We start from the raw sequence: 24129 nt of genomic DNA, 5'->3' as shown, positions 1-24129 counted from the left end.
CTCTTCACCCTGCATCAGGGAGGGGTTATTACCCTCAAGGGCAACTGGGGACTGAGCTGGTGGCTGCGACTCTAACCGTCCGGGAGGCCATGGGGACTGTTAAGATCTACTCCAACTCCTGCCCAGTGGCTAACAGCGTGGTGGTGTGGGTGCCTCATTGACATGGGCAGAATTGGGAGGTGCATGGGCGACTCCTCTAGGGGGCACTCCTATTGGGAATGTGCCTGGAAGGATGATCACTGACGCCCAATTACAGTCTAACATGCCCACACTTCCCGGCCACACTGATCAGGTCATACATAACACTGCAGCCGGTCGAGCAGTGAAGGCGGGCACAGTGTTTTCTGCAGGTGCCTGGTGGAAGGGGCAGACCAGAATTCCAAATGTCTACGGGGTGTGACGGGGTCCTGAATTACCCCTATGAACTGTGCTTTTGGAAAGAAAGAGAGAGAGAGAGCTGTTCAACACAGACACCTTGTTAAAAAGAGAGAAAGGAAGAGAGAGATAGGTGAAGACTGCTCACAGTTTGTTTATACTGTCTGCAAGAACACTGGCAGCTTCCAAGTTCTTACAGAGAGAGAGCTGCCTGATGGACAGTTGGTGTTCAGCACGGTGAGATAAATAGAAGGTCAGCTGTTAGACTTACAGCCACATGGTTTTGGACACTGAATGAGCTTTGTTGTGCCCACAGAAAAGGTGGGTTTTGGAGGATCGATCAGTGGCTCTCGCAGTGTGAAAAGGGTGTGACTGGTGGGGACTTATTCGTGTGTCCAACCCTCGCTTGGGTTGATAATTCCACCACAGAAGAACGGTCCCCTTTGTTGTGGTCACAGTCGGTGACTTCTAAAGGATTTCGGAGGACAACGGGAAGATCGATGGCGTCAGCTCACCTGAAGACTCAAATCTCTCCTGCTCTCTCTCCATCACTACTCAACTCAGTACCACCAACTGAACTGAACTTTACTCATCATTGTATGACTATCTATTTATCCCTAGACTTGAAGAAGCTTGGTTTTCATATATTTCCACACTTACAATCATTGCTAACTTATTTGATATATCTGCATTTATATTATTGTATTGCGTAGTTACTAATAAATACCATTAGTTAATAGCAATACTGGACTCCAAAGTGTTTTCCATTTCTGCTGGTTCTTGAACCCGTCACGGGATACGTGACAGGGGGAAGGAGCAAGGACGTGGGTGGCGTTGATGTTTGGACAGCAAGCTATCCTCCCTGCCAGTAGGTTAAGCCTGCGGGTCCTAGAGATGCTTCCGAAAGGGCACGAGGGTTGGTCAGGCATGGCAAGCAGATTATATATCCTGCCACAGAACAAGAAACAGTCAGTGCTCACAATGGTGGACACAAATTCAGAAGTCCTGGTGGCAGTGCCATGTGGCCACACTAACCAGGAAAGCAGAATGTAAGGTTGAGGCACTTGTCATCCGTGTATGGGGTCGCCCTGGCAGGCCCAATCAGACAATGGCTCACATTTGCAGGAGCCGAAGTCCAGGAGTAGGCTGCAGAGCCTGGCCTTCTGCAGGTTGTTCCACATCCCGTATCACCAGGGTGATTGAGCATATGAACAGGCTGCTGAAGCAACAAAGGAAGTTATTGACCCCCATACCCGCATCCTTCAGGGGTGGCTAAGTGCGTTGCAGCAGGCAGTGGACAACCTAAATTCCCAGCCAGCAGGCCCGGGAGGCTCCATGCTGTCCCGGCAGTGTACGGTCCTTCAAAGGTGGAAAGGGTAGAGGAATCAGGGAAGGTTTGGGTGCAGCACCCACAGGGCCACCAAAGTGAGGGGTGGGGGGGTGGGGAAGAGAGGTTGTGGTGCACAGAATAGGGAATACATGATGGGTGGTGTTACTGGGGGAAGGGGATAATTTGTCCAAATACCCAGCAAGTAACCAGGAGGAAGTGAGTGTGTGGCTCCCTACGTTACAGAATGGTAACGTAGTGGGTGCTGATGGTGGTGGCGATGATGGCGGTTGGTGTCAGATCCTACATCACACTCCTATGGATTAAGTACAAGTATGCAAACCCCACCAAAGCTTCAGACTGTTGGATCTGCGTGAGGGCGCCAACCCACACTGCAAAAGGGACGCCACTGATGCCGATCGCCTCTAACGAAGAAGAGCAGGACTGTGAGAGCAACTTGTCCAGCTTCTCTGGCTTTGGCATTTTGTTTTGGGGAAGCCGAGAGCGAGTAGTCTTCCCCAGACAACCTCACCCCATCGTATGGGAATGGCCTCAAAAAACTCGAGTATCAGTAATTTCTGGTGGATTAAAGTGTTTCAAGGGCTGGTACTCCCCTACCCATGATTTGTCAAATCCTATGGTCCCAGCTCAGAGCAATCTCTCTGCCAACAGGGAAGGGGAAGTGTTGGTGCAGGTGGTACAATGAGCTCAAGTCCAAGCAGTCAGTAGGCACAGGGAGTGTGAGCAGTGAGTGTGAACAGTGAGCGTGAACAGTGAGCAGTGGGCACAGTCAGTGTCAGCAGCAGACTATCCTGGGCACAGTCCAGTGGGCACAGTGAGTGTGAGCAACAGACTATCCTGGGCACAGTCAGTGGGCACAGTCAGTGTGAGCAACAGACTAAACTGGGCACAGTCAGTGTGAGCAGCAGACTATCCAGGGCACAGCAAGTGTGAGCAGCAGACTATCCAGGGCACAGCAAGTGTGAGCAGCAGACTATCCTGGGCACAGCCAGTGTGAGCAGCAGACTATCCTGGGCACAGCCAGTGTGAGCAGCAAACTATCCGGGGCACAGCAAGTGTGAGCAGCAGACTATCCTGGGCACAGTCAGTGTGAGCAGCAGACTATCCTGGGCACAGTCAGTGTGAGCAGCAGGCTATCCTGGGCACAGTCAGTGTGAGCAGCAGACTATCCTGGGCACAGTCAGTGTGAGCAGCAGACTATCCTGGGCACAGTCAGTGTGAGCAGCAGACTATCCTGGGCACAGTCAGTGTGAGCAGCAGACTATCCGGGGCACAGCCAGTGTGAGCAGCAGACTATCTGGGGCACAGTCAGTGTGAGCAGCAGACTATCCGGGGCACAGTCAGTGTGAGCAGCAGACTATCCTGGGCACAGTCAGTGTGAGCAGCAGACTATCCGGGGCACAGCGAGCGTGAGCAGCAGACTATCTGGGGCACAGCGAGTGTGAGCAGCAGACTATCTGGGGCACAGTCAGTGTGAGCAGCAGACTATCCTGGGCACAGTGAGTGTCAGCAGCAGACTATCCTGGGCACAGTCAGTGTGAGCAGCAGACTATCTGGGGCACAGCGAGCGTGAGCAGCAGACTATCTGGGGCACAGCCAGTGTGAGCAGCAGACTATTCTGGGCACAGCCAGTGTGAGCAGCAAACTATCCGGGGCACAGCAAGTGTGAGCAGCAGACTATCCTGGGCACAGTCAGTGTGAGCAGCAGACTATCCTGGGCACAGTCAGTGTGAGCAGCAGGCTATCCTGGGCACAGTCAGTGTGAGCAGCAGACTATCCTGGGCACAGTCAGTGTGAGCAGCAGACTATCCTGGGCACAGTCAGTGTGAGCAGCAGACTATCCTGGGCACAGTCAGTGTGAGCAGCAGACTATCCGGGGCACAGCCAGTGTGAGCAGCAGACTATCTGGGGCACAGTCAGTGTGAGCAGCAGACTATCCGGGGCACAGTCAGTGTGAGCAGCAGACTATCCTGGGCACAGTCAGTGTGAGCAGCAGACTATCCGGGGCACAGCGAGCGTGAGCAGCAGACTATCTGGGGCACAGCGAGTGTGAGCAGCAGACTATCTGGGGCACAGTCAGTGTGAGCAGCAGACTATCCTGGGCACAGCGAGTGTCAGCAGCAGACTATCCTGGGCACAGTCAGTGTGAGCAGCAGACTATCTGGGGCACAGTCAGTGTGCACAGCAGACTATCCTGGGCACAGTCAGTGTGAGCAGCAGACTATCCTGGGATGACTGTGTCAATGCCGAATAGTGCTGTGGAGGTTGGTACTCTCTGAACACTAACTGGTACTCACTGGCCATGCGGCTCCTGGGCCTACCTGTGGCTCCCCATGGGATGGTACGACTGCTGCTACCCAAGGTAAGTGGTACCATACATATATCACCTTACTATCCTGGACAAGCACCCTGTCTATGAGGGTCGGCCCAGTAAGATGCATATCACAGTGGCAGGAAGGTTCTGGGTGATAGCCACCTGCTGTTCCAGGAACTGATATGCATGGCCTATACGATGGAGACGCTGGTCAGCAAGGCAGCCGCAGTGCTGAAACGTATAATGGACGCACTGACCAGAATGTCAGCTGATATGATGGCTATTGAACAATTGGATCGCCTTGGGCTACCTGCTCGCAGAGAAAGGTGGTACCTGTGCTGTGATTGGTCAGGAATGCTACACCTACATCCACGATGGGCCTGAGAGCATTACTCACCTGGCTGATCATATCCAACAGTCAGTAAATAAGATCAGGAGAGTGGAGGGCCAGCTCCAGAGCTACTATATCCAGGGGGTTGTCAGTGGCTTTTTGGGGCAGGGTATAAATGCAGCCGGCTAAAAGCATTCAGTCTGTTTTCTCGTTCTCTGGGTCACCGATTGACTGGCTCGCGACTGGTGCCGCGGGAACAGCGGAAGGGTGCTGCAGTGAGAAACTTTCTGAGCACACACTTTAAATAAGTATCTGTAACTGGGTGTAATTTTGAAGGATTTACTGAATGCTTAGTGTTTGTCTTGTCCTGTAAATAAATAGTTAACTTAGTTACCAGTAGTGAATGCCTTCTGTCTCAACTCAGCGAACTCAAATGCCATTCAAAGGCCTTTCTACCATTTACAAGTCACAAGTTGGGAGTGTGAAGGAATACTTTTCACTTACCTGGATGAGCATTATGCCAACAACTCTCAAGAAGTTCGACATTATCCAGCACAAAGCAGCTCACCTGGCTAGTTTCCCCAATGACATGACTAAATATTTATTCCTTCCACCACACTGGCCGCAGGGTGTAACAGTCAAATATGCTGGAGTCATTTGTCCCAGCTATTCTGGGAGGTAGGTGGTGGATACGTCTCTTCTAAAGGAGGTGTAAGGTAATTCTTCTCTCCGCTAGCCTGCAGGTCACCCTCGGGCAAGGCGTAGCACCTACTCAGCCCCCCGATCAGGGTCACATGAAGCCGTGGGAGCAGGTAGTGGATGGTTGTATGAGCAGCCGGTGCAGATCACTATATCCTGGTTATGCGACCACTGACACCAGGCAGACAATCCTTCACGAACCTGTCTTATAAAGACACTGCCCAGAAGAAGGCAATGGCAAACCACTTCTGTAAAAAAAAATTTGCCAAGAACAATCATGGACAAAGACCATGATCGTCCATGTCATATGACATAGCTCACAATGATGATGACGATTCCAGGAATTTACAAAACCCTCAACCTCTTACAGTACGAAGGACAACAGTGGCAGGTACGTGAGAACACCAACCACACGTACCCTTCCAATCTGCACACCATCCCATCATCTCTTGTTTTTTATTATTTCTCCTCCTATCCCACAGCACTGTAGAGGCATTTTCATCTTACCGCACTTTCTACATCACTTGCTCCAGGTCAATTAGCAATGGGTAAGAAATTTGGTCAGATACTCCTATATTATCAATAACGAAGAAATCATCAAATAGAAATGCAGAAAACATCACGGTCTGGGTCAGGCAGTATCTGCGGAAAGAGAAATACTTCTTGCTGATTAAAGTGCCGAGGAAGATTGAAAACATCAAGACGAGTGAGTGTTCAGCATCGTCTACCAGTCTCTTGCTGACTGCTGCTGGAGAAGGCGTCAACGTGCGATGCTCTCTCTCTCTGTCTCTCTCTTCCCCTCTCGTTTGCTGCTCCTGAAGAAAGGTCCCTACTTTCAAACGATCTCTCTCTCTCCCTCGATGCTGTCAGAAGATGGTGCCAGAGCAAGCTCTAATCGAAGCAGTTTGTGGATTGGACTGTGGTTCGCACTATGACGTGTTTTCTAGTTTTGCTCAGTCCTTTTTCTGTTGCTATTTCTGGGCGACTCTGAATCACAATTTGTGTGTGGCGTGTGGCCAAGTGGTTAAGGCGTCGGTCTAGTGATCTGAAGGTCGCTAGTTCGAGCCTCAGCTGTGGCAGCGTGTTTGTGTCCTTGAGCAAGGCACTTAACCACACATTGCTCTAGTGTCTGTGCAAGGAGTGGCGCCCCACACAGACTTCCAATCTGCACCTTGTAAGGCATGAAAATGCCCGAAGCAGGCCTCTCATGGTCTGAGTCAACGTTCCCTTCCCTTGAATCAGGGTGGTGGCATGCAGATAACGAACACTGAGCTGAACTGAACATGGACTCTTTCCTTTCTGTGTTAATGTTTCCGCTCATTCTTTTTTGTTGCCATTTGCGCGATTTGTTTTTTGCGCGGGGGGGTTGATGTTTTTCTTTGTACAAGCTCCATGGCTTATTTTGTTTCGTGGCGTCTGTGGGAAGACGAACCTCAGGGTTGTAAACCGAATAAATGCTTTGATAATAAATGTACTTGGAATCCTTTGAAGAGTTGATGTTTCCTCATCATAACTGGGAATGTGAGAAAGTGGTTTTCAGTTTCAGAGGGTGAGGAAGGAGGGGGATTGGGGACGGACAGGAAAAAGAACGCATCTCTGAGTGGATGATTCTAATGCTGTCCAGCGGACCCCAGTGTTTACAGAGCTGGTTGGTTCATAGATAAAGGCAAGACAGTGGCTGTTTCATTAGGTATTTGAAGAGATTTTGATTGCCACCTAAAACACTTCAAAAATGTCTACATGGAGAGCATTCTGGTTGGCTGCATCACCGTCTGGAATGGGGGGGGGGTGGTGGGGGGCTACTGCTCAGGATCCAAGTAAGCTGCAGAGAGTTGTAAACTTAGTCAGCTCCATCATGGGCACTGGCCTCCGTAGTATTCAGGACATCTTCAAAGAGCGGTGCCTCAAAACGGAGGCGTCCATCATTAAGGACCCCCAAATCCAGGACATGCCCTCTTCTCATTATTACCATCGGGAAGGAGGTACAGGAGCCCGAAGACACACACTCAGTGACTCAGGAACAGCTTCTTTCCCTCTGCCATCCGAGTTCTAAATGGACATTGAACCCATGAACACTACCTCACTGCTGTTTTATTTCTGATTTTGCACTAATTTGATTATTTGATATAGATATACTTAATATAATTCACAGACTTTCCCTCTACATTATCATGTATTGCACTGTGCTGCTGCCACAAAGTTAACAAATTTTGCGACATATGCTGGCGATATTAAACCTGATTCTGATTCTGATGAGAGCAGTCACAGAGAGAAAACAAAGGGAATAATTAAAGTTGTGAAATGCAGGTCAGAGCCGTTGCTTAAACCAAAATGAGCATGCAAGAAATGCCAAACAGACAGTGTTGGAGAGAGAAGGAAACAAAGTTAATACTAGAGATGGAAAATCTTACAGCAGAATACAAATAAAGAATGTGAGCTACCTTATATTGTTGAATCCACTGATGTCCCAATGGCTGCAAGGAGCCCAGACAGAAGACAAGGCTCTGTTCCCCGAGCTTATATTGGGCTTTATTGGAACAGTGTAGGAGGCACCCCCCCACACACACACACACACACACACACACACACACAAACAGATCTGTCGAGAGGTGGGTCGGAGAATCTAATTGACAGATAACTGGAAATAGAACATAGAAGAGTCCAGGATAGGAACTGGCCATTCTGTCCACAAGGTTGTGCTGAACCAGCTGAAGAGCAAGTCAAAAACACCCCAACACGAATCCCTCCTACCTCCACTATGTCCATATCCCTCCATCTTCCTCACATCCATGTGCCTATCCAAACATCTCTTAAAAGCTTCAATTATATTTGCGTCTACCACTGTACTAAGCAGCGCAATCCAGGCATTCACCACTCTGTGAGTAAATAACTTACCCCTCACATTCCCCTTGAACCTACCTCCTCTCATTTTCAATGCATGTTTCCTGATACAGTATTAGATATTTCAACCCTGGGAAACAGATACTGTCTGTCCACTCTATCGATGCCTCTCATAATCTTGTAAACCTCTGTCAGATCTTCCCCCAGCCTCCGGCACTCCAGAGAAAACAACCCAAGCTTCTCCAGCCTCTCGTGATAGCACATGCCCTCTAAGCCAGGCAGTATTGGGGCGAACCTCTTTTACACCCTCTCCAAAGTCTCAACATCCTTCCTGTAGTGAGGCGACCGGAACTGTATGCAATGGCCTAATCAGAGTTTTATCAAGTTTCAACATACCTCCTGACTTCAGGAGTCTCCTGGAATACTGACTGAAAGCGTTGTGCGGAGTGGACACCCGATCTGTTGCTGGATTCTCCACTGTAAGACCCAGTGAATGTAATAGACTCCATTGAAAGAAGTGCAAGTGAATTTCTACTTCCTGAGGGGTATGGTGGGAAGGCATAAGGTTAAACAGCAGGTGCTTGCATAGGTGTAGTAGTGAACGTGACCCAACACATCACGTGCACATCTCTCCACCACATCAGTAGTACCTGTACAGGGACCTTCCTCAGGGAGGCAACAGTAAAGAGTTCCACCATCCGGGCCATGCCACTTTCTTGCAGTTACTAGAAAGTGCAAAACCTTGAATTTTCACAACAGCAGGTTCAAGAGCAGCTATTTATGCTCAAGCACCAAACTCCACCAGCTCAGTATTAGCAACACCGTGACCACTTTGATACTTCACTTTACAATGGATTCTGCAGATGCTATTAGTCTTGAACAACACATTCTCGAAGTGCTAGAGGAACTCAGCAAGTCAGGCAGCATCTCTGGAGAGGAATACACAGTCAACATCTGCTGTGTTTTGTGCCTGTAGAGTCAGAGAAAATTACAGTACAGAAACAGACCCTTCAGTCCATCTAGTCCATGCCAAACTATTTAAACTGCCTAGTCCCATTAACCAGCATTTGAACCAATACCCTCCATACCCCTGCCGTCCATGTACCAATCCAAACTTTGATTAAACGTTGAAATCAAAATTGCATCCAGCACACGTACTAGCAGCTCATTCCACAGTCTCATTACTCTCATGACCCCCTTAAATATTTCACCTTTCACCCTTGACCTCTAGTTGTAGTCTCACCCAACTTCAGTGGAAACAACCTGCTTGCATTTTAGAATTAGATTATGAAGACACGTAGTCCCCTTTTATTGTCATTTAATAATGTATGCACTAAGAAATGATACATTATTTCCTCCGGTGTGATATCACAAAACACAGGACAAACCAAGACTGAAAAACTGACAAAACCACATAATTATACATATAGTTACAAACAGTGTAACAATACCATAACTTGATGAAGAAAGTCCGCGAGCACAGTAAAATTCAAAGTTTCTCAAATGTCCCACATCTCACGCAGACGGGAGAAGGAAGAAAAACTCTCCCTGCCATGTCAACCACAGTCCGACTCTGAGTCATCCGAAAACTTCGAGCTCTGATCAGCTCTCCGACACCGAGTACCGAGCGGCATCTCTACCGAACGATTCGACCTCCTTCTCAGTCGCCAAAAGCAGGCAAGGCCGGGGATTTTGTGGCCTACCCTCCGAAAGATTCCCGACCACACAGTAACGACAGCAGCGAACGGGCGTTTCAGAAATTTCTCCAGATGTTCCTCTGTGCTTTCATGTCCTTCCTCCATCAAATCAGAATTGCCCATTTACTCCATCTATGCCCCTCATAATTTTGTTCTGAACAGAATGTTTGAATGTTTTTCTTGTGAATGTTGTGTATCTGCGATGTCATGTGCCTGTGATGCTGCTGCTTCAAGTAAAATTTTCATTACACCTGTGCATACCTGTACATCTGACAACAAAGTTGACTTTGACTTTTCTCCTCTCCAGGCATCTCCTATCTTTGGGGCCCAAGGCTGAAGTACAAAAGATCTAACATCTCTGATTTCTGCTCGCACGTTTCTGCTGCAAGGTTTTTATCTGAAACATTAGTTCAGATTTCTCTCTCTCCACAGACGTTTCTTGATCTACAGGGCATTTCTAGTTTTTTTCTCTTTCAGGTTTAAGAGCCCTGACTTGTCATTCACAGCCCTAATATGATCCTTCTTCAGTTTCCTCTGCAGCTTCACACATAAAGCCATCAGCCAATCAGCTGTGAGGACACTAGAGTCAACCTCTATGCCCTGGTCTTATCTGATCTGAGATACTCTCTTCCTCCAATCCACCCCTAACCCCACTTTCCTTCAACCATCTCTGCAACTGAAAGCTAATGTGTTTCTCACTCTCCCAGTTCTGACAGAAGTCTCTGACCTGAAACATTAACTGTTTTCTCTTTTCAACGATGCTGCGTGTCCTGAGTATTTCCACTATCTTAATGTCATCATTTACAGATCTTCTGATTTTCAAGAAATTAAAAACCGTTATTCAGTCATTATTCTACTGATATCTTTGATGTGTGTGTGTGTGTGTGTGTGTGTGTGTGTGTGCGCGCGTGTGTCTATTCTCCCTGCACCTTATACTGATTTCCTCTTTAAATAATGCAAACATTCAGGTTGTGATTTTCAGCTCTGCCTCCCACAGGTTTGATGCTTCAAGCCATCCTTAGATTGCAGCTTGGTGGCATGATGGTTAGCATGACACTTTACGGTTCAGTTCCTGTCCCTGCCTGTAAAGGAGTTACCATGACCATGTGGGTTTCCTCTGGGTGCTTTGGTTTCCACTCATAGTCCAAAGATGTACTGGATGGCAGGTTAACTGGTTATTGTACATTGTCCCGTGATTAGGCTAGGGTTAAGTTGGGGATTTGTTGGGGGGGGGGGTGCTGGAAGGGCACTACATCTCAATAAATAATAAATTTTGCCACAGGAATAGTCACGGTATGGATACAGCACTGAAAGAGGCTATTTGGCCCATTAAGTCCATAATGACTCTATACAGGTCTCCCCCGCCATCCGAAGGTACAGCGTTCCTATGAAACGGTTCGTAGGCTAAAATGTCATAAAGGGAAGAAGCAATTACCATTTATTTATATGGGAAAATTTTGTGAGTGTTCCAAAAATAACCTACCAAATCATGCCAAATAACACATAAAACCTAAAATAACCGTAACATATAGTAAAAGCAGGAATGATATGATAAATACACAGCCTATATAAAGTAGAAATACTTTTCCACAATCATTACTGAACTGTTCTCCGTAGCCAAAATCTCACGCAAGCGCTGTTGGCAAAAACACTCTCTCCAGTAACCTTTAAGCTATGAAGCTGCCAAATTATACCAAATAACACGTAAAAATACACAGCCTATATAAAGTAGAAATAATGTATGTACAGTGTAGTATCACTAACGGGAATCGGGACAGCGCCGAGCACACTGACGATGGTGTGTTAGACTGAGTCGTTGCAGGTTGGGTGGTGCAGTGGCCCCCACCCTCCAGGCCGCTGAGCGATACATTGCTGCGAAGAACGCAGGGGTCCAGCAGTAGGCGGGAGGTACACAGCACATCTTTAAGAAAAAAGCCGAAACAAACATGCTAATTAATTAGGTGCCGCCCGTAACTGTCGGCCCAGATCAGTGCCGATTTCCGATTGCATCGTCTCTGATCTGGGCCGACAATTACGTGTCGGCAGCACCTAATTAATTAGCATGTTTATTTCGGCTTTTTTCTTAAAGATGTGCTGCATGCCTCCAGGCTACCGTTGCATTCTCGGTATCTATCCGTGGCCTGGGGGTTGGGGTGATGGGACAATGGGGTGTCATCTCGTCATCGTCTGTTTCCATTAGAGAATGCGGCTCATCTTCTTCTATCTCTGCCCGCCTCGATGTCGAAGGTCGAGGTTAGTCGTCTGCTGTGGCTGATGTGGAAGGCTTGCTTGACTGCTGAGCCTCGCGCATTTTTCTATCACGCAGTTCTTTAATAAGGACTCAAACCATCCTACAAATATCCCCTAAACTGACGTACTCTTTCGAAATTAAAGTCGTACTTTATCATTACTCATTCGGTTTCAATTGTTATCCTTTTTTCTTCCAATTGCATCAGCTCTTCATTTGTCAGTTCTTGGTCATGGGATGCCAAAACCTCTTCAACATCATGTTCGTCAGCTTCCACAAGCCAAACTCACGTTGTCCTTACTTAGTTCACCACGATCAAAACGCTTAATTATGTCTAGTTTTACCGTAAGTGTAACACCTTTACGAGCTCTTTTGGGCTTTTCTGATACCATAGAACTCATCTTGCAAACGGCTGCTCACAGGCACATGTTAAAGCAAAGCCGTTCCGAATCTGGGGGAGAGCGGCTGCTCGGGGTGCGCTGCCTTTTATCACGCGCTGATTTTTTTATTGTGCGTGGGATTTTTTTTTGTAACATTGAAAACACTTTCTGAAAGTGAAAACAGGGTACTAATGTAGGTCTTTCATAACAGTGAGGTTTCGTAAAGCCAACGTTCGAAAAGCGGGGACACTTGGTACTATTAAGTCCATAGTCAGAGTAATTCCCACTTCCCTGCTGTTCCCAATAGCCCTACAACTTCTTTCCCATCAGACGCTTCTAAATCTCCCTCCACCATTATCTAACAATGAATTCTTGACCCTAACTACTTGCAGTATAATAGTTTTATTCCTTGAGTCACTTGTGGCTCTTTTTTCTGAATTGCTGACCCCTTTGCCAATGGAACAGATGGTCTGCGTCTGCTGTGCTTATACCCTCCATGATTTTAAATGACTCAATCAGATCACCTTAAGAACCACCTCACCTTTTCCAGACTATTCACATGAACAGTTGAGTAAAATACAAGCAGAAAATGCTGGAAGTTAATTTCTGACAAAGGGTTTTTGACCTGGACTATTAACAATGAGTTTCATCCCACAGGTTTGGCCTGACCTGCTAAGTATTTCCTGCATCTTCTATTTTAGAACATCAGATTAGAACAGTACAGCACAGAAACAGGCCCTTTGACCAACTAAGTATGCAACAAACATAATGCCAAATTGAACTAAATCTCTTCTGCCTGTACATTTTAGATCTCCAGAATCCACAACTTTAACTGATTTTTAAAAATATATGTATTTTTTGATTATCCTTTCAGTAAATCTCTCTTGCACCACCTCCAAAGTTCTTCACGTCTTTCCTAAAGTCTGGCACCCAGAACTGGACGGATGTGGCTAACCAATAAAACTCTCTTTACCCTAACCCTCATCTTCATAACTTGTTCCATTTAAAAGCTTTGGTGCCTAAATGCTTTTTCAGATCTCGTTCCATGATATACAGCCAACCTTGGCTCTCTCTAGTAAACACACACGAAGTGGTAGAGGAACTCCGCAGGTCAGTCAGCCTCAATGGAGTGGAATAAACAGTTGACGTTTTGGCCAGAGACCCTTCATCAGGACTAATGCATGAAGGGTCTCAGCCTGAAACGTCGACAGTTTATTCCTCTCCACAGAAGCTGCCTGACCTGCTGAGTTCTTCCAGCATTTTATATGCGTTACACCGGATTTCAAGCATATGCAGAATACCTTGTGTTGATGATTCCTGACTCCCTCTGATCTTGGCATCCATTCCATTGTGAACGCTCTTGACTCTCCTGCGCCCTCTGCTGGCGACAGGCCAAATCGCGCCTCCTGGCAGCCCAGCTTCTCTCGAGCGCCAGCTGACAGCGTTCGGAGTCAATAAAGTTTTGGATTCAAACAGGCGGTGACGTAGCGCGGGGAAGATGGCGTGACCCGGAGTCGGGAGATGAGCGACGTAGTGGAGCGAACGTTGTCGGCTCTGCCGGGTCTCCTGTCGCTGGAGCCCGGCTCCAGGGCGTCGGGCGCTTCCAGGCTCGGCGCCTTGATCCGCGGCGTCACCGAACTGACGTCCAAGCAGGTGGGAGGTGGGGGCGGAACAGGGCGATAATACTACTTCCCTCGCTTCCCCACCCACACCCCCTTCACCCTCCCTCACCACCTCACCTTCTCCCTCCCTCACCACCGCCCACACCTCCTTCCCCTTCCCCTTCCTCACCCTCACCACCTTCACCCTCCCTCACCACCTCACCTTCTCCCTCCCTCACCACCGCCCACACCTCCTTCCCCTTCCTCACCCTCCTCACCCTCACCACCTTCACCCTCCCTCACCACCTCACCTTCTCCCTCCCCACCGCCCACACCCCTTCCCCCTCCCTCACCACCTCACCTTCTCCCTCCCCACCGTCCACACCTCCTTCCCCTTCCTCACCTTCACCACCTTCCCCCTCCCACACCCCTTCCCCCTCCCCCACCCACACCCCCTTCTCCCTCCCTCACCCTCACCACCTTCACCCTCCCTCACCCCTTCCCCCTCCCCCACCCACACCCCCTTCTCCCTCCCTCACCTTCACCACCTTCCCCCTCCCACACCCCTTCCCCCTCCCCCACCCACACCCCCTTCTCCCTCCCTCACCCTCACCACCTTCACCCTCCCTCACCACCTCACCTTCTCCCTCCCCACCGCCCACACCCCTTCCCCTTCCTCACCCTCACCACCTTCCCCCTCCCTCACCACCTCACCTTCTCCCTCCCCACCGCCCACACCCCTTCCCCTTCCTCACCTTCACCACCTTCACCCTCCCTCACCACCTCACCTTCTCCCTCCCCACCGCCCACACCCCTTCCCCCTCCCTCACCACCTCACCTTCTCCCTCCCTCACCACCGCCCACACCTCCTTCCCCTTCCTCACCCTCCTCACCCTCACCACCTTCACCCTCCCTCACCACCTCACCTTCTCCCTCCCCACCGCCCACACCCCTTCCCCCTCCCTCACCACCTCACCTTCTCCCTCCCCACCGCCCACACCTCCTTCCCCTTCCTCACCTTCACCACCTTCCCCCTCCCACACCCCTTCCCCCTCCCCCACCCACACCCCTTCCCCCTCCCCCACCCACACCCCCTTCTCCCTCCCTCACCCTCACCACCTTCACCCTCCCTCACCCCTTCCCCCTCCCCCACCCACACCCCCTTCTCCCTCCCTCACCTTCACCACCTTCCCCCTCCCACACCCCTTCCCCCTCCCCCACCCACACCCCCTTCTCCCTCCCTCACCCTCACCACCTTCACTCTCCCTCACCCCTTCCCCCTCCCCCACCCACACCCCCTTCTCCCTCCCTCACCCTCACCACCTTCACCCTCCCTCACCCCTTCCCCCTCCCCCACCCACACCCCCTTCTCCCTCCCTCACCCTCACCACCTTCACCCTCCCTCACCACCTCACCTTCTCCCTCCCTCACCACCGCCCATACCCCCTTCCCCTTCCTCACCTTCACCACCTTCCCCCTCCCACACCCCTTCCCCCTCCCACACCCCTTCCCCCTCCCACACCCCTTCCCCCTCCCACACCCCTTTCTCCCTCCCCAGCGCCCACACCCCTTCCCCCCTGTCACCACCTCCCCCCCACACCCCCACTCCCTCCCCCACCCCCTACTCCCTCCCCCACACACCCCCTACCCCCTCCCTCACCATCTCACTTTCCCCCTTCCCCATCTCCTTTCCTCTGCCCTATCTCCTTCCCTCACTACTCATTCCCTCTCCACTCCTTTCCTTCACTCCTCATTCCCTTCCCTCCCCACTTCTTCCTCTCCTAATGTTAGAACACTAGGAGGAAACTCCCTTATGCTTTAACTAGTTCATTGATTGAACAAGTCAGAAAGGACCTCAGACTTTCCCATTTCCCACTGATGTAGAAGGAGGTGAATTTTTGGCCCACAGAATCCAACCTAGCTCATAAAACATTACTTCTCTTCTCTAATTTGACTTGTAACCTGTATTTCCCCCAAACCTGCCACTCACCTCTACATCAGCACCAGTTTATGGTGATCAGTTAACCTACAATCTGAATACCTCTGGAATGTGGGATGAAAATGGAGTTACCTTGAAAAGTAATGTGGTCACAGGGAGTATGTGAAAGCTGCACACAGAACAGCACCAGAGGGAGGGATTGGACCCAGGCTGCTGGTACTGTGAGGTAGCAGCTCTACCAGGTCATGCTACAGTATCATCCAGATTTTATTTTAATGTCTCACCAGGAGGATGGCACCTCCCACTCATCCATCTGCATTGTTCTGGGATACAAGGGTAGATTTTTTTTTTATTGTGCCTAGAATTGGACCTGAACCCACAACTTTTGATGTACTGGAGCTACTTCATAGCCTTGGGCAATACATTTGAACAATGAGTCTTAGCAGGGATTGGGGGGGAAAGCTTGCTGCTGTTCGAAAGTCAGCATTTTTACTATTTCAATCTACAGTCCTCCACAGTCTTGCCTTTTGGTTTTTAAAAGAATACTCCTTGGATAAATTAACATTTATTTGAATTGTAGATTGATCTAAAAGTGCACATATCTATTCTTGATGAGCATAGGTTATAACTTCAACTCCTACAGAGTTGAGGCATTAGGTTGGAAGTATATTCTAGATAAAAGTGATGCACAAGGAGTTTGTTATACAGATGTTGCTTAAAGTTGTATTACTACTACTTGGACCCTGATCTCCCAGTGGAGCAAAGGTGATTGATGGTTGAAGTTCATCAATGTTTTTGTAATCCGCTGTACCGGGGATTGGCCTATACAGCTTCACCAGAGCCCTGTTGGCCAGCCTTACCCATTTCCACCTCTCATGATGGAGATTACTACTACTACGTTGACTCAGGCCTAGGGGGCCGACGTCGGGCACGATGACGGACTCTCCACTTCTCCCTCTCCCTCATCAGTGTGTTCAGTTCATCTACATTAGCCGCCCCGCTGTCTTCTAGTAGCGTGTTGACCATCATCTTGGGAGGGCGCCCAGGGTTCATCCTCCCGTGCTTGGGCTCCCATATGATGACTAGGCTGGCAGGTAGCTCGGGGTGGCGTAGACAGTGCCCCGCTAGTTGCAGTCTTCTCGCCTCGATTTTAGTGGTGAGCATCGGTAGGTTGTTATAGAGCTCGATGTTCATCATGTGCTGTTGCCAACTCACATCAAGAGCCATCCGGAGCATTCATGTATAGCAACCATCTAGAGACTTCCGCGTCGTCTTGGTGAGTGTCCATGTCTCGCATTCGTACGTGAGAATGAACTGTATGACTGCTATGAAGATCCTCTTTTTAAGCCCTCTGTTCAGGTTCAACTTCCAGATTTCCTTCATGTCGTTCATAGCCTTCCATGCCATCACCTTCCGTATCTTTATGTCCTTCTCTGAACTCATCATTCCTGACCCGAGGTACTTGTAGTCAAAGACTTTCTTAATGGTATCATTCTTTATGGGGATTAGGGTTGGACTTTGAGAAGCAAAGTTGTATTATGGCTTAGCCTGAATCTAAGCCATTTAGTCAACCTGTTTAGGAGCTTAAAGCATGTTTGATTGGCATTCTGTAAGAGACGTCAAAGGTTTTCTCAAAGATTAACCTTACGAGTGATTGAGTCATCCTCGTGCACACTTGGCGGCTGGGCAAGATAAATCTGAGGAGCTGATTGCACTGATTTACACCATTTTACTGTCTGTTAATTTTTTTTATGGATAAGATCACTATTACCCCTCGAGTAATTATAAATGTTATTGTTACCTTGCATAGATAACTTCTGATCTAGTTTTAAGTTGCCAGACCAAATGTATTCAAATATATAAGCATATTTTAATGAATACCTTACCAAAAAAACTCTTTATAAATGAATGCGTAGCTAATAGGCATTCTACTGCATACTGTAAGTTTTCTGAAGACTGCTCTAATGATAGGATAAAATGATTTTAAAATAATACATTTGAATGTTTATGTCTGTAGTTTAATTGGAAAGGTATTACAACAAATGGCAACGGGAATTTCCGTTGCCTTGCATTTCAAAGCATAGAACCCTTCTATAAGGACCAGTGAAACATTTGCTTTTCAAGTCCAAGTTTATTGTTATCTGACTGCACATACAGTCCACACAACCGAATGAAACAGAGTTTCTGTGTACAATGGTGCACTCACAGATCATACCATGCACTGCACCTGAATGTAATGGTGGTGTTTCCACAATATGAATTATTTCCATGCCAGTCAGTGGAAAATTCCAATAAATTCCCCACTTCAGTTGAAGGAACAAGTGGCCTGCGGACAAATATGATTAGCCTCTAGTTGAGAGAGAGTGCAGAATGTGACTGCCACAGATTGAACCTTGGGTCAGAAGGAGTAGAAGAGGGAACAGTTTGAGAGGAGATGACTTGTTTCAACAAAGTGATTAAACTTAATAAGTTCCCTTTTGTCAATTGTTGGTTTATTTTTGTCCGATTATTGACTACAGTTCATTTCCATGATCATTTATAAGATTGTACCAGAATATTAACTTGGCAGTTTCCTTACCATCATTTTTTAGCTACTGGGAAATTTATTTTCAGTGTACATGATGTTTGCAAAAGATTGAGAATACTTGCGACAAATCTTGTTACATTGCAATTTCTGATGTTCAAATTTTAGATGCATTGTGCCATTAAAAGCAACAGTAGGTGTCTCAGTTTGTACTTGAATTTGTGATAGTGCCACAGACTACTTATATGCAGGCTTCAATATTAAGAGGGTGAATCATGTGCATAATGTCACTTTTGTGAATTGAAGGCGTTTTCTGATATAGAATGTGGCATTTTTCAGTAAGCCTGGAAGAATTAAATGTTGAGAGACCTATAGCTAAAATGATGGTAGTGTGGTGGTCAGCACAATACAGTACAGTACCAGTGACCCGGGTGTAATTACCACTGCTGCCTGTTAGGAGTTTGTATGTTCTGCCCGTAACTGCGTGGATTTCATCCAGGTGCTCTGGTTTCCTCCCACGTTCGAAAGGTTTACTGGTTGGTGGGTTAATTAGGCTGGAGTTAAATCGGGAGATTGCAGGGTGGTACGACTCGAAGGGCCTTCTGTGCCGTATTTCAATAAATTAAAAAAATTTGTTGTGGAGAATTTTAGTATTAAATTTGTCATGGTGCATGCAGTTTCCATATCTTGTCATTTATTCTGAGATTAACTTCTGTGTGTTTGCTGTATTGAAGTTTACTGTATTGAAGTAAGCTGTTTAATAGTGATTTCATATATACAGAAAAGCAACACACACAACCATATTCGACCATATATGTAGAATGTACTTGTGTAGAATTCAATACGAAGTTAACTAGAAAATAGATTGACATGGATAAATTAGCTACTTTGGTTAGAATTTAAATGGACTTAATCCAACAAGTACACAGAAATGTTGAAACCCTAAAGGCTGATTTATACTTGTGCGTAGGGGCTACGCCGTAGGCCTGATTTATACTTTGGCGTAGCCCTACGCCATAACGAGCATGTGTAGTTGTGCCTGCATCGCTCTGCAATTCATCGCCAAATCGTTAGTTAGCAGTGGGGTTTCTATGCCACTGTGTTGAGTTTCTTCGTGAGAGACATGGATGAGGAAATGCATTTCAAATATTTTCAGATGTCGGCAGGTAGATTTGAGGATTTGGTTCATCGTCTCTAACCATTTCTTTCACATCAGTGTACAGACATGGCAGAGAAAAGTAACTGGAAATGCGTAGGGGGAAATGCGATGCTACCAAGCAGACCAATCACAGTTGTTGCGGTCTGCGTCACTGCGACGCATGAGTTACATTTTTGGGGAGGTGCACATCACCCTACGGCGTAGGGCAGCGGTCCCCAACCACTGGGCCACAAAACGTGCGACCGGGCCGCGAGGAAACGATATGATTTGGCAATGTGATACGATATGAGTCAGCTGCACCTTTCCTCATTCCCTGTCATGCACTGTTGAATTTTAACGCACGTGAGGTCATCAGTGACCCAAGACGTGCAAAGGAATGGGTCTGTGACCCATTTGTGAATGTCCCCGGTGAATCATCAATGTCAGCGCGGGAAAAAGATCAACTCCTCGAGCTTGCAAATGACGATGGGCTGAAAAGTATGTTTGACATAACATCTCTGCCGGCATTCTGGATCAAAGTCAAGGCTGAATACCCTGAGATAGCCACGAAAGCACTGAAAATGTTGCTTCCATTTCCAACATCATATCGCTGCGAAGCGGAGTTTTCTGCGATGAATGCAAGGAAAACTAAATCGTGGAATAGACTGGACATAAGGAGCCCCCTTCGAGTATGGCTATCTCCCATCACCCCTCGGTGGGACAGTATTGTTGCAGGAAAACAAGCCCTGGGCTCCCACTGATTCAGCGATATTGGTGTGTTGCAATGATTTTATATGTTCATACGAGGAAAATATGCGCTGTGTGTTTAATATCCAAACGTTACTTAAAATGTTATGATGCTATTGACTTATAAGTGACTTATAATTCAGTTGTCCCCAACCTCCAGGCTGCGAAGAATGCAGCGGTACAGCGGTGGCCGAAACGCACCCGGCACATCTTTAAGAAAAAAAGCGGAAATAAACAACCTAATTAATTAGCTTGTTTATTTCGACTTTTTCCTTAAAGACGTGCTGGGTGCGTTCAGACTACCGCTGTACGGCTGCATTCTTCATGGCAATGTATCGGTCCGCGGCCCGGAGGTTTGGGACCACTGTTATAATTGACTTATCACTATATTCATACGAGGAAAATATGTGCTGTGTGTTTAATATTAAATTCGTTAGATAAACCCCTTTAGAAACAAAATTGATTAGCCACTTATAAGTGACTTACCACCTATATACCGGTCGTGATTAACACCCCCCCCCCCCCCCCCCCCCCACTGGTTGGCTGGTCCGCAAGAATATTGTCAATGTTAAACCAGTCCGCGATGCAAAAAAGGTTGGGGACCCCTGGCATAGGGTACACGATACCTACAGCATACATTTGACGCACAAGTATAAATCAGCCTATATAGTGATAGAATCTTATAGCACAGGATCCCATTGAAGTAATAAACAATCAGCTCCCTTCCCTTGTATTGTCCTTGAATCTGGTAGGTATCTCCTTTAAGTAGGTACCCTTGCTCCTTTTTGAAAGTCACTACTGCATCCGCTTCCATCTACCTGTCAATACTAGGTTATATCGAATTACTGAGTAAAAGAATTTTCTCTCAAAATAGTAAAGTAGAAGTTGCATGTAACAATGACCCATATTTGGTGATTGTAGGATAAATGTTGATTGAAAAACCCATTCAACCCTTTGTGATGCACTGATTCATGAAGATCTTACAATTTACTCCTGCATTCCAAATACCAGTTGTTATTGAAGTGTTAATCTGCTCTGCTAAAGTCAGACGTTTGCTCCAAATATTGTTTATTATTTGTGCAAAGAGCAGTTTCCAAGTATTCGGACTACCCAACCCCCACCCCCGACACTCACACCCCTCCCTCCACACGCACTGGCTTTCCAGTCCTGATATCAGAAGGTAGTTTAAATTAATCTTCTGCGTTTATTTCTGTCTTCAGTGTCATTAAATTTGAGGTTATTTGGATAAATTGCATGCCTTTTGTATTTATTCTTCTGAATTTCTATGCATAGTTTAGAAATAAAATAGGTTTTAATATTTGTAAGGACACTGTGGAATTGTTTTTTGGGTGTCTTGTCTACTTTGGGGTGTTTCTGAATAATTATGGATGCAGTAATGTTTTGTTTGACTATTCTTGTTTTTATTTAAGTCAGTTAATATAAATCATTCCTAAATGCTTGATATTTTTGTTTCAGGATGAGGAGAAACTGGTAAAGAAGGAATTGGCTGCATTAAAAGAGCAAGTCTCTGCCCCTACCACCTCACTGGTAAGTATTTTAAATTTTTCTCTGAAGAAGTAGATTTATTTTTCCTTTCAACGCAAGTCTTTTATAACTGTAGCTAAGAGCTTGATATGCTTCAAGTAACAGATATTTATTATGAACTTTATGTTGTCAAGACAATCTTGAAGTCACTATTATTGGCCACCTTAAATGCTGCAAACAGGTCAAATCCTCTTTCCACTCATTGGCTACATGTTATTTGTGCAAGGTTAGTTGATTAGTTGAGTTGCTACTCTGAAGAGAGGGTGACACCTGTCTCCTCAACAAATGAGGATGGCCCTCACCTCATGAGGACCTCATCCTGCTCTTTGACCTCTCACTGCATAGTTGCTTTGGGCTAAAGTTCAAAGTAAACTCATTATCAAAGTGCATATGTGTCAGCATATACAACCCTGAGATTCGTTTTCTTGTGGGCTTACTCAATAAATCCATAATAGAATTAATGAAAAACTGCAACAAGTTATGCATTCAACCAGAGAACAAAAGACAGCAAACTGTACAAATACAAACCGAAAGCAAGAAGAATAATAAATAAATAAATAAGCAATAAATATTAAGAACATGAGATGAATCTCTGAAATTAAGTCCAAAGGTTGTGGGAACATCTCAGTGATGGGGCAAGTGAAGTTGAGTGAAATTATCCCCTTTGGTTCAAAAGCCTGATGGTTGAGGGGTAGTAGTTGTTCCTAAACCTGGTGGTGTGAGTCGTGAGGCTCTGTACCTTCTTCCTGATGGTAGCAGTGAGAACAGAGCATGTCCTGCGTGGTGGATGACCCTGACGACGGATGTTGCTTTCCTGCGACAAAGCTTCCTGTATATGTGCTCAATGAGTAAGCCACTTATTGTACAAACGTAGAACACAACACTTTCTCGCTTCTCTCCAATACAGAAATCTTGCCCTCAGTTCCTCCAGTGACTGCACATTTGCTGACAAGATGCTGGGTAGAGGGTGTCTCATCTCTCTGTGTTTCAAACTGACTTGGAGCCCCCCCACAATCCCCCACCGCCTCACTTCTGGCCATGGCGATGACCCATCGTCTGCTTAATGGTGCATTAGCTGCTTGGTCCATCGAGTCCTTCAGAAGATCATGAGATCTGTAGATCATTAAATTGATTTTAAAGTACATTGCTTAAAAGAAAAGTATCTTCTGCAGATTGCAGTGAGAGTAATTCTAATGAGGTATAAAAGGACTCAAACTGCGCTGGTCTGTGTGGTCCGGATGACAGTCTGAGAGAGGCCGGCTTGAGAAGTATGTCAAAAAGTTACATTTACAGATTACAAACACAAGAAATTCTGTAGGTGCTGGAAATCTAGAGACACACACAAAATGCTAGAGGAACTCAGCAGGTCAGGCATTATCCATGGAGAGGAATAAAGAGTCAATGCTTTGTCTGAGACCTTTCTTCAGGACTGGAAAGGAAGGGGGAAGAAGCCAGAATAAGGTGGTGTGGCGGGGGGTGGGGAGAAGTACAAGCTGGCAGGTGAAGCCAGGTGAGGGGAAGGTGAGTGGCTAGGGTAGGGCGATGAAGTGAGAAGCTGGGAGGTGATGTGTGTAAAACATAAAGGGCTGAAGGAGGAATCTGGTATGTAAGGAGACTGGACCATGGGAGAAAGGGAAGGGGGGGCATCAGAGGGAGGTGATAGGCAGATGAAGAGAAGGGGATAAGCGAGGAGCCAGAATGGGGGAATGGGAAAAGAATGTGAAGGAGGGAGAAATCACTGGAAGTTAGAGAAGTCAGTGTTCATACCATCAGGTTGAAAGTGACCGGGTGTTGCTCCTCCAACCTGAGAGTGGCTTCACTGTGGCAGTCCGATTACATCTTAGTTGGGAAATGTTAAGGAAAGAGCTAAAACTACACAATTCCACCAACCATGAATGTTTGGAAGATTTTAAACATTACATTTGTAGTTTGAGGCAAAGTGTTTGTTAAACCTTGATTTGTTTTTTGTTGTTACAGAAGCAAATGCGAGAATGTTTGGTGCGTCTGATCTACTGTGAAATGCTGGGGTACGAGGCCTCCTTTGGATATATACATGCTATCAAGTTAGCTCAGCAAGGGAGCCTGATGGAAAAGCGAGTTGGTATGTTCTGCTGTAATTTGTTTTCAAGACCATTTATTAAACAGACAGCTTTGTAAATGTTAACTGATGGGCTCCCCTAGTATGGCAGTGCTGAACTTTACAGAACGAGATATTTGCAATTCCAGTTATGAGTCAGTGGTCTGCTGTCATATTTTGTGGTAAAGATTCTAAAATGGTCTACAGTATTTTGTGGACGCAGTAAAAGGAATGATGCCATGTTCCTGCTGCTTGTCTTATGAATTTCTCTGGTGAGGACACATTGAGTTCAATTGTATTGTGCAAAAGTCTTAGGCACACATAA

General features: G+C 46.9%; 2 protein-coding genes across 2 annotated transcripts in view; one reads left to right on the top strand and one right to left on the bottom strand.

Moving 5' to 3' along the window:
• scg3 (secretogranin III) overlaps positions 1–13881 on the bottom strand; it is a 60171-nt gene extending 46290 nt beyond the window's left edge. Inside the window, exon 1 of the mRNA XM_072278197.1 lies at positions 13535–13881. Within this exon, the coding sequence (XP_072134298.1) occupies positions 13535–13577 (43 nt within the window). The 5' untranslated portion in view covers positions 13578–13881. The remainder of the gene's footprint in view (positions 1–13534) is intronic.
• Positions 13689–24129, top strand: part of ap4e1 (adaptor related protein complex 4 subunit epsilon 1) — a 69135-nt gene continuing 58694 nt past the window's right edge. Inside the window, exons 1-3 of the mRNA XM_072278199.1 lie at positions 13689–13886; positions 21659–21730; positions 23705–23828. Coding sequence (XP_072134300.1) covers positions 13755–13886; positions 21659–21730; positions 23705–23828 — 328 coding nt within the window. The 5' untranslated portion in view covers positions 13689–13754. The remainder of the gene's footprint in view (positions 13887–21658; positions 21731–23704; positions 23829–24129) is intronic.

This window comes from Mobula birostris, chromosome 14 (genome assembly GCF_030028105.1).
Source record: "Mobula birostris isolate sMobBir1 chromosome 14, sMobBir1.hap1, whole genome shotgun sequence".
In the NCBI taxonomy this organism is placed as follows: Eukaryota; Metazoa; Chordata; class Chondrichthyes; order Myliobatiformes; family Myliobatidae; genus Mobula; species Mobula birostris.
Note: the sequence above shows the minus strand (reverse complement) of the source record. Positions and strands in the feature narration are given on the sequence as shown.